Source organism: Vicia villosa, unplaced genomic scaffold, assembly GCF_029867415.1.
Source record: "Vicia villosa cultivar HV-30 ecotype Madison, WI unplaced genomic scaffold, Vvil1.0 ctg.001617F_1_1, whole genome shotgun sequence".
Taxonomy (NCBI): Eukaryota; Viridiplantae; Streptophyta; class Magnoliopsida; order Fabales; family Fabaceae; genus Vicia; species Vicia villosa.
Genome location: NW_026705675.1, coordinates 268666 through 280094, shown reverse-complemented (window position 1 = coordinate 280094; position 11429 = coordinate 268666). Strand labels below are relative to the sequence as shown.

At 34.5% G+C, this 11429-nt stretch overlaps 1 protein-coding gene across 1 annotated transcript; it reads right to left on the bottom strand.

Annotated features, from left to right (window-relative positions):
• Positions 1–2133: 2133 nt before the first annotated feature.
• On the bottom strand, positions 2134–4400 carry LOC131636043 (ras-related protein Rab11C). Its single transcript, XM_058906689.1, has 3 exons — positions 4136–4400; positions 3741–3933; positions 2134–2946 (listed from the first exon to the last, which is right to left on the bottom strand). Exons 2-3 carry the CDS (start codon positions 3903–3905, stop codon positions 2461–2463), a joined length of 651 nt encoding a protein of 216 aa, XP_058762672.1. The 5' UTR covers positions 3906–3933; positions 4136–4400; the 3' UTR covers positions 2134–2460.
• Between the last annotated feature and the right edge of the window lie 7029 nt (positions 4401–11429).

Sequence of the window (11429 nt, the reverse complement as noted above, 5' to 3'; positions counted from 1 at the left end):
TCAGATCTAAGGTTAAAGGCCAAGGGTAGGCATAGGCTTGTACAATAATTCTAACTATAGTGAAATCTCTTTCGTGTTTGAAAGGGGACTGGAGTACTCTCGGATTGTGAGGGGAACCAGTATATATCGTTGTGTTCTTTATCTTTCCGTATTTACCGCTTTCATCACCATTACCAAGATAAAGATACAAACCATCAAAAGCCTTCAAACACTTAACCAAAAAATAAGTACAAGTTTCTAAAAACCGTATAAATCTTTGAAACACCTAATTCACCCCCCCCCCCCCCCCCCCCCCCCCCCCCCCCCCCCCCCCCCCACCCCCCCCCCCCCTCCTCTTAGGCGCACTCTTATACTTACACTTTTTATGTTTTATTATTGGGCCAGACCCATTTTCGTTTAGCCCTTTAGAGTTTGGAACACTCTCTTGTATTTATTGGCAGCTGCCTCTTTTGCAATGGTAGACAAGAATTAACACAACATTTATTTTCCTTCTTTTTCTTATGCAATTCAGTTTTGTTTTTATCCTTGTTGAACCTTAGATCTAAGAATTAATAGTTGTTGAATCCCTTTCTATCAAAGTCTGCTAACTTTTTCCATAAAATTCTTTTCTTACTAGTTTCACAAGGGCATATACATTTGCCATTGATGGTGGAATCCGCCATATTCTCACAACCTATGAAATATTTTCTAAAATATTAGTGATGCACCATCATATAGGATTACTAGATGCGCTTTATTCTATTCTATTTTGACTTTAAACAACCAAAGTACTTGAAAATACACATGTTTTTTAACAAATTTTAATATGGATTCTATTTTATTTTTCTTACTTTACACTTAAAGTTTAAACAACCAAAGCACTTGAAAATGCACATGTTTTGGACAAATTTTAATATGGACTATTTTGATAAGTGGTATGCATGTCTTAGACAAATTTTAACATGGACTATCTTGGTCGATCGATATTTAAAAAATATCTAAAATTCTAACTACATAGAAATCATTTTTTAAAGTAAATTTTAAGAGTAAGTTTGATGTGCAAGATAGAATGGAGACATAATATAAAATAGAGAGTTGGATAAAGTTGAGATATGATAGCATTATGATAGACAATATCCTATCATGTATTTTGTGCAAACATAATAAAACATAATAATAAAAAGGGTAATGCTAATTTGTGTCTTAGGGGCACAAGTTAAGAACTAATTGAAAGAATAATAACTTGAAAATTGTATACTGATTTTAATGAAGTATAACATTAATCTTTTTACTCTTTTTTTCAAGACAAAATTTCTATAAGTAGGTTTTCTTAACAAGTTAGCATTACCTTAATAAAAAAATATGATAACATTATTTTATTGTTTTATATAATAATAACATGATAAGATAAATATTAAAAACAAAAAAAAAATTATATATAATATAGAATACAATTTAATAATATTAAATAAATTAAATTTAGAAAAATAATAAAATAAATTTAGGATAAGAATTTAAACTATAGAAACAGGATATGATAATGTATGACACATATTCTGTCATTTTTATTTTTATGATAGAAATAGTAATCTAATAGATACTATTTCAATAAAAACAAAGAATCATGAACTATTATTTTCAAGAATATTGTTGACCAGATATTGGAATTTCTAATAATGATAAGTATTGGTCAATGGTGACCGGTGAACTACCTAAAAAACTTACCCTTTTCTAAATCATTCTAGTTCAAAGCATCATTTTTCATTCTCTTTCCTTTTTCTTTTTTTTCCATCCTTTAAAACAGCATTCCTCTCGTTCCCACTAAAATGCAGCTACTTTTAAGCTATAGTGGTGCAAATTCACCTCCCAAAGTAACTAGCTAATTTATTTTACAGTACTCCTACTAAGTAGTAAAAAGATAGCAGTGCCTTAAAAAGTAACAGTTAAAACATTGTTTAAGGAACTAAAAGAGATCATTTTAGAGAAAATACTTGTAATGATAATTAAACATGAAATTGTTTAAGTTGTATTTCAAGATGAAATCTCTTTATTATCTCATTTTATCAATGTCATTTGGACACTCATTAACAACCCATAAAGATATGGCAAAAGGAATGATCATACATTATGTCAGAGATGTCAAGTAGCCTTAAATAATAAACAAAAATCTAAAGCAGATTTTAATCTTACACGACCTCCCTGAAACGTCAGCTTCAATAATATCTGTCAGCTCCAATAATATTACATCAATTCAAAAGAAATTATCACATCAAGGAAGAAATAACCAAAAGAAACTAGCAACGCTATAGTTTTGAATCTTTCACAGGCTTCCTCATCGCAACTCAACAAAGTAAATGTACTCTACATGTTTCTTTCTCACCCATAAAGAAGGAAAAATAAAAATAGAGGAAGAGAAAGGGGCAAAAACAGAATTGGGGGGAAAATACTATCTGCAGTAACAATTTTACTGAAAATGTCACATTAAGTGGAGCAACAGCCTCTCTTTGTATTAGCAGAGGAATCTGCAACATTGATGGTGGTTCCTTGACCAGGAAGTGGGGTACCAGAAGCTGCTTCCTGAGCTGCAAGTGCTTTTTTGCTTACAATATGGTAGATCTCTGTCAATATGGTTTGGAATGCCTTCTCAATGTTGGTTGCTTCCAATGCGGATGTCTCAAGAAAAGAGAGACCTTCCTTCTCTGCCAATGCATGACCATCATCTTCTGAAACAGCTCTAAGATGGTTCAAATCAGACTTATTTCCAGCCATCATAATCACTATATTAGAATCCGCATGGTCCCTCAATTCACGCAGCCACCTGTTGACATTGTCAAAGGTTTGCCTCTTAGTTATGTCATATACAAGGAGAGCACCAACAGCGCCTCTATAATAGGCACTGGTAATCGCACGGTACCGCTCCTGACCCGCTGTGTCCCATATCTGTGCTTTTACAGTCTTTCCCTCTACCTGAGGAGAAAGTCAAGGAAACAACCATTGGTAACATTGTAATACAAACAAGAATTCATAAGCATAACATCATATAAAAAATAACTTCAACACTATCAAGCAACAGAAAGTCTACTCTCAATAAAAGGGTGTAAAATATAATATCAGTTTAGTTTTAAACTAAAAGTCAACCGGATTCAGAATATTTTTTGAAATGGGAATAGAAAGTGTGAGAGTATTTAAAAATTTAAGAATAAAATTCCATTGACCTCTCCCCTAGGGACCAGTGGGAACTAGAGCCTGCAACATGTTGGATACAAGCCCTGTAATGCTTCAATAGGTCAACCCTTTGCGGTTTTGAACTCAGAATATTTGATTACTGATACGCTTGGAGTTTTCTTTTGAGAAGGCTTATCTATAAATCTAATAGGTACAGCATCTGTACCGACACCTCTGAAGTCGTGGCCGTGTCAGTTTCAGTGTTGGTGTCGTATTTGGGGTGTCCGTGATTCATATGGTACAACAAGACGTCAATCAAAAATGTATATTTTCCAATAATAATATGAACTAGAGGCACTTGAAGCTAAAATCATTCCTCTATGTCAAACCAGTCTCTCTGGATTGATGACCCTCAGCAAAGGATCTTAGCTATAACTTGAAAATTCTAAACAATCAATGCTTATGACAAACCACAACATACTCAAATAACTTGAAAATTTAAAAATATGAAAAAACAAGGATCAACCAGTAATGATACACGTTACAAATGAAAACATTCACAGGGAGCGATCAACGCACAAAGAAAGTTCAAATACCTGAAGAGTCCTGGTGGCGAATTCAACTCCAATAGTAGATTTAGACTCCAAGCAAAACTCATTTCTCGTAAACCTAGAGAGAATGTTGGATTTACCAACACCAGAGTCTCCGATCAAAACGATCTTGAACAAGTAATCATACTCATGATCCACCCTATGCGCCATAGATCTTCTCCTCTCCGATCTCTAAAACCTAAATCAGATCCAATCAAAAACACCGCTCAATTATCATTCAGATCCAAATTGAACACGTCAAAATCGTACAGCGAAACGTTACAAAACGCAAATCAAAACAAAAAACGAAACACACGAACACGAACACGAACGCGCACAAAAATCATGTACGAAATGAAGTAACAGATCTATAAACCAAATCGGAAAGCGATAGAACTTACTGTGAAATGGATTGATCAAAAAAGTGATGATAACAACGAATTGAGAATTGAAAGGTTTTGGTGATGGTGAAAATTTGCGTAGTTCGTTTAGCGAAGTGAGGAACTTGAGAGAGAGAGTGGGGTAGAGAACGGTTCGGGTAAAAAACCGAACCGGGGAGAATTTTAGTGGAGAAGATAGAGAAACAGAAGAAGATAGAGAGGGTGGAGGCTTTTTTTCAGAGTTGTCGAATTGGCCAATTGGAGAAAACGGAAATATCGATGAGTGAGAAAGCACTTCCAACGGCGAATAAATAAAACGTATTATTTTATTAATTAATTAATGTTAGTATTTTTTTTGTTTGTCTGAAACTAATTAGGGCCTGTTTGAAAGGCTTTTTAAAAACTCTATTTTAGTTTTTGAAAATTTAAAAACTAAAAACTTGTTTGAATGTAATATTTTACAAATGTGTTTTTAAAAACTCTTCACAATTTTTCAGTTTTTAAAAGCAAAAAACTGAAATAGCTAAATTGTGTTTTGATTTTTACTTTTCAGTTTTTAAAAACTAAAAACAAAAACTATTTCAAACAGACCCTTAATCTTTTAATAATATATTTTTAATTTGGTGTGGTTTTTTATATACAGGAGAGAAACGGTGTCGTATTAAAGAATAGGACAGAGTCCATATAATGAGAAAGTTATGCTGACGGTAAGCATTGGCAAGCTGGCTGGTGGGTGAACGAGCATGAAAAGTACAACAAGGTGTCAATTGCCAGAGATTTTACACGCTTTTCTTTGTTGGCGTTTTTTTTGTTCTTTTCCTCTCTGTTTTAAATTAATTTATAATTAATGTATTTAAACACTGTCCAAAAAATGTATACTAAAAGAGACTATATAAAAAGATGACATGGTTAGTTATATTGAGAAATATTCAAAGACCAAACATATATATAGAGTTCAATTTTGTATTGTCGCTGTACTACAAGTTGTTGTGATGGCAATTGGCAATTTAAATTGCATAAATATGTAAAGAGATAGTTGTTGGCTCAATCCAATGCAGTTGTCAATTTATTATTTGATACCTATTTATGTTGTTTTTTATTTTGCATATTGGTTTTAGGCATGGAATGTTTTTGCTGTAAAAAAAAAAAAAATTGGAACTGGAATGTTGCATTTGATGTATAAATTTTAGGGTATTATTTTCAGACGTTAAATGTGCTAGTTAACGGTTAACCACGTTTAAAAGTTACAAAAGTTTTTTATCATTAGAAATCTATTTTCGAATGCATCTAAAATACACAACTCTAATATTTTAGTGGATGAGCTGTTACATTTTGGAGATGTATTTTTGTAATAACTCTTATTTAAAAACTCAGGAATTTACGTTCAGTGAGTTTTACGAATATGCATATTCGGGTGAGTTTTAATTGAAATAACTCGCACCAGATCTTCCCTCCTTCCTTTTTCATTTGTTACACTTTCACAAACTCTTCAACTTCAGAGTTGGAGAAAGAACCAACAGGGCCATTTTTAAGCTTCAACTACATTGCAATCAATCCTAGTAGATTCCATTCACTCTATTCCAGCTTTTGCACAACCAATCTCTCAATCAATAAGTTTCCGATTTTCTTTCTATTATAGAGTTGTGATGTATGTACTAGATAAAATAGATTGTTTAAAATGCATTAGTTTGTAGTTACATTCAAAATAGGTACTTTATTTAGACATGCATACAATTTTGTTGGTGTTTAGAGCATTCTCTGCATTTTCTAGAAGTTTTGCAACGTCGCACATTTTTAAGGAGATATATCTCTAGAATTTTTGTCTTTCCAATTTTACATCTCCAGAATTTTCAAGATTTTACTTGTCTTAATTTTGATATTGTTTTTTGTTTTATATTATAGGAACAATGACTAATAACCAGGATTGGCTGGGGCTCAATCGTGTACCTCAACATGTGTTCGTTTGTATGGAGAGGGCGGCGCGCTCGAGGACGCGAGTTAGTGTTAGTTCGTTTGACGCGGAAGAATCAACTTCACATGCTCGCGTGTCTCAGACTTCACAAGGATTATTGCATTGTGTCTAAAAGTTGTTGAGAAGCCCTTGAATGTGATTCCGTTGCATGGTATCTGATGTAAACCTGTGTGGTTTCTGTCTCTAATATTTAGAGCCATTTATTTTGGTATCTACAAGAGTCTTACAAACTCTTGAAAGAGACTTCGAGTCTGGGTGTTGTTGGTATAACTAAAGCTTGGACTATTACTGGAATTTGTGAAGGTGATCAAGGAATGGTTAATCATTGAGGAGCTGTAATGTCTTCAGAATCAAATTCATCTTTGTGCTCCATGAGAAGGGAACTGATGTTCAATCAGATGTTAGGACATCATATCAACAGATATGCATATCACTATTGAAGTACAGATGCTCAGGGTGTTAAATAAATGTGTAAAGTACACATATGTTTGTAACCTACTCCTGATTTGGAAGAGGAGGCATCTGAGATATATTTCTAAGATGTTTTGTTCCAAGAAAACAGGTCTTAGATGAATAAGGTGATGATCAATCTTTGATTATTTCCTGGTTCAGACAATCTTCGATCCATGTTAGTATCTCAGCCAGTTTGCTCAAATATAAAGTTCAAGTTCATATGCCAAGAGCATCCTCTATGTCATCTGGAAGAACAATGTTGCCAGTTGTGTACCCTGAAATAGGTTATGTTATGTGTGGATGTACACTAATCACAATTCGTATTGCTTTTGAGGGGGGTAATGATTTATTCTCAAGATATTCCTAGCAATTGGTGAAGAAGCAATCCTTGATCAAAAGTTGGAAGATTCTGGAAAATATGTCAAAGCTAATGTCTTGACATCAACATAACGGAGAATTTACTCTTCTCAATTTGTTTGACTGCTGTGTCTCTCAAACAGGTTAAAAAATGTCCAGCTCATGCTGTATGGGTCTCTCGTGTTCCCTTTCAAGAGATATATCAGGATTATTATGGGTGTTATCTCCAAAGCCATAGTGAATGATAAAATCCATATGTTTGAGATTGATGCTAGTGCTGATGTTGGAACATCATCTCAAGAATGAACCTCTTCAGAAAAGGAAGTTGTTCTGGAGAGAGTATAGGAGTGTGGAGAAGTGGTTCTCTGAAGAAGTGAGTCCTATCTGATCAATGGTAAATACTTTAATGAGATCTGAGTATTTGTCTATCCTCAGATGAGGTTGTGCATGAAACGAATGGTAAATCCTTTGATAGAAGCTAATTATTTGTCACAGGCGTTATGCAAGTATGCTGTCTGAACATGGGTTCAGAACGTGTCTTGAGAACTTATCCTTCTCTACACCGATGAGTAGAATAACTTGAAGGAGGCGGCTAACTTCTAAGAGTTTATCAAGACAAGAAGCCGATGTCACAAATGATGTTGTAACATCATTTTCATGATAAAATCTTCACCTGTACCAGCATTACCTAGTTAGTGCAAGAAGGCTCAGATACGGTAATCTCACCAAAATTGGTTGTGAGGAAATGGTTTCTTCTGCTACAAGTAACTCTGGGAGAGAGTCCATGAGTTTGGATCTTAGCTAAGGGTTTAGGCACACTAAGAACTTATGGAAGCTAAGTTGGTGAAGAAACAAGAAATTGAATATGTCTCAAGAAGATTGTGTTTAGCAGGAACCATGGTGACTCATGACGGGGGAAGGAATCTTGTCTCAATATCCTTGAGGCCTCAAGTATTGTTCAATCTTGTGGAGGTGATGTATCTTGGATAAGATTATGTTGTCAGACAACTTGTCTCAAGGAACACCAAGTTCTGTGATGATCTTAGGAGGACATCATCATATGATTCCAGTCATAAAATGTTGGCTAATCAAATCATGTGCGCACTTGCGTCTCTGGAATACCCGGAGGGTCAACACTAAGAATAAGAGAATTTATTTTTCTCTTCTAGTTGAGGAGTGACTGTACAAAGGTCAACATTGGAGCATGGAAAATGTCACACATGATTCCTGTGGACTATGTCACTAATTCTGGGTGAATGAAAAATAGTAACCAGTGGAAGGCATAGGGGTTTACTTCAGGTCACGTGATGGCTACTAAAACCATAAACTACTTAACTAAAGAAGTCTTGAGAATACAAGGAGTAGGCCGACAATGTCTAAAAATATGTGAGGACATTATTCAAGACTTATGTCCCTTTATACTAGCAAGGGAATATTATGGATGGTGCAATCAAGGACACATTAGAAGTTTGTAAAATGTGTCTCTGCATGCACATTGATTGCAACCAGCGTTTTCAAGAGAACCGATCCAAAGTCAATAAAGCCATACTAACTGACCTGGGCGGTGCATGTTTTTTGCTAAGGAATCTCTCTCAAATAACGTGTTTCTTTGACCAAGACAATCATTACTCTCCAGGATCATTAATTCCTAAGTAACTGCCCAGCTATTTAAAGAGTTCATTCCTTCCTTTTCTCATTGCATATCGTTTTTCTTTGTTCCTATTTGCACCTATGGCATTTGTTTGGATATGGGTGAGTACAGTCTGGGTTTGCGTCTATGATGGAGTCCTTTGTCAAGTTTTGGCAAAAAGGAGGAGAGAAAATATGTTCAGGGGTCGGTTTGTGTCACTGCTTTCATACTTCTGTCAGAACTTATGGAGTTACAAAGATATCAAATGAGATGTTTCAGCAAGAGTATGTATTTCCTTATGATCTGAGTTATGAACATAGTTATGTTATGTGTTGAGTTACATAGGTCGACTGGTGCCTGTTGATTAAGTTTATTCTTATTATTCTTTAAGGGGTTTCTTATGCCACTTAATGGGTCGCTTAGGCACTATGGAAGAGTTATCCATCAGTAGGGAAATTTGGATACTGCCATCAGTGACAAGCATTGGTTTCCACATAGAGAGGGAGTGTCAACTATCTTCTTCCTCGTGTACACCAAATGACTTCAGGATTTTCTACTCCTTTCTTGAGGTTGATGTCTGTGGTGTGTGGAAAATGGAGCTCATTCAAAATGTTGTGAAAAGATGTCAAGAAGGATGTCCTGATAACCTTTATATGAATGAGAAGAATACTAACTCTTTGGCAGTTAGATCAGCGACTGAAGTCTCAAAGAGAAAAGCTATGCTTGAGGAATGCATGAAGACTACTACAATATTTATAGACTTCTGTTGTTTTTGTTGTTGAAATATGAATGTAATATTTAAATTTGTTTTAGCCAAAATTTGCCAAAAGGGGAGATTGTAGATTCTCTGTTTGTATGGTTGACATTAAATTTAATAAAAAATTAGACAACAACATGTTTGATAGAATGTTTCAAAATTGCAGAAAATATATGTTGAATAGGATGTTCTATCAATTACATCTGGTGTAACATATCGAACAAGGTGTCCTATGCAATGATCATTCGACATCGTGACTGAAAGTTAAATTGGGTTGTTGGATTCTGTTTTAAGTGTTACAGATGCAAAATATTTGAAGAATATTATGCAATCATATATAACGCTTAATATCAAGATAAAATATTTGATTTGTTTTGAACATTTTCATGGTTTCTAAATAGGGAGAATATTTAGGAAGATTTGATTGAAGATCTATTTTGATGGAGAATATCTCTAAGATCTCTAGCAGTCTCCCTACTGCATTTTTGAAGCCCAAGCCCATACCAGATATATGCTTTAAATAGCAAGCTATAAACCTTTTGAAAAGTAGAGCTTACGCGATTAGATTAGGGTTTGTCCTTTCAATGTGAGCCTCTCTAATATCATGTTGATAGAAGAGTAGGACTGTTTATTGAGTTGTAAGTTTTGTCGTGCATTCATAAACTGTGCAGTATTGAATGTACATGTGTCATATAGGTATCTTGATAGAGTTACCTAAGTGTGTGTTTATTGTGATTCAAACTATTGTTCTTGGAGGAAGCTTGTAAGCAACTCTAAGTATTTGTTGGTTAAGTAAGTCTTAATCGTGTATCGTTTGTAATTGACAATTATGGTTAAGAGTCGTCGAGATCGATAACGTGTATCGTTATTTGTGAGACATCATTGTGATGATTGGAAATGAGTGGGGTTTCTCTTATCTAGGAAGTTCTTAGGTAGAAGTTGCACTGGGTAGGGATTAAGTGAGAAGTTGTAAACGGGGGACTTTAGCTTTGAATTGATACTACTAATAGTGGATTTCCTTCCTAGCTTGGTAGCCCCCAGATTAGATGTTGCTGTACACTGAACTGGGTTAACAATTTTGTGTGTTCAATTACTTTCCAACTTTGAACGAACATAATGTTTATCTTGTTCATGTGTTCTTATCAAAAAAGATGTCTCAACACAGGATTCAACATTTAACTCTGAAGCACCATAATTTCAGGAATGTATGTGTGTTTATGTTTGTTTCCATTATTGACATCTAAATGTTGTCAATTATTAAGTGTTTATGCATATAAGGAATGGTAAATATGTTAGCATGTCTAGACCATTATAGAATTTATCCCTTCAAAGAGTTTTTCCTCCTTAGAAGAACGCTTCAAATGCAGAAGAAGAACCAACCGAAATGACAGTTGGTGGTATAAACACTTCAACAACCATTGGAGTAAGTGCTATTGTCTTGAGTCGGACGTTTGTTTTGACCACGACACCGTAAATGGTTATACCACCACCACCACCAACTAGCTTTCATGTTAATTATGTGGTTACACGTTCCCCCAGTGGATCCATATGGCATGTCAACTGCAATGACGGCGGGCCTACAGACTAACGCATCGATGTACATAAATAACGCAATGTTTGTTTCCTCTACTTTCAATCCATACATGCATTACTATAAATGACATTTTTCACCTCTTACGCGAAATGCAGGGTAATGAAGGTCGTCATAAAAACATACCAGTTTACCCCTCGAGGCCTCGATTAATAAAAAACCGAGGGGTTAAGTTATCTACACATGGGTTCAAATTCCAACATATCCATTTTAATTATTTTAAAAACTAGCGCATTTTACCTTTCGGTTTATAAATAAAACTGAGGGGTAAGATAGATTTTTGTAAACTCGTTACATTATTTACATAAAATATTAAAGTAAAAATTATTTCCTTGAAGATTTAGATTTTAGATCTTTGAATCATAGAATTTTGGTGAAGAGAAAATGTTGGGTGCATGATATTTTTAATTACTTTTGTATGCATTTGTTTCTAAAATAAAAAAGGGAGATAAATAAATTATTTTCTACTTAAATAAATATATAAGAATGCAAATTTTAAACCCAAATAATTTTATGCTCTTGCAATCCATCGTAGAGATCTTTTCATGGAAAAGG

Bases quoted from the DNA above. Each gene is read 5' to 3' on its own strand.
- LOC131636043 (XM_058906689.1), bottom strand. From the start codon at position 3,905: ATGGCGCATAGGGTGGATCATGAGTATGATTACTTGTTCAAGATCGTT. The intron at 2,947-3,740 runs GTATTTGAACTT...CTTTCTCCTCAG, and splicing joins TCGCCACCAGGACTCTTCAG to GTAGAGGGAAAGACTGTAAA.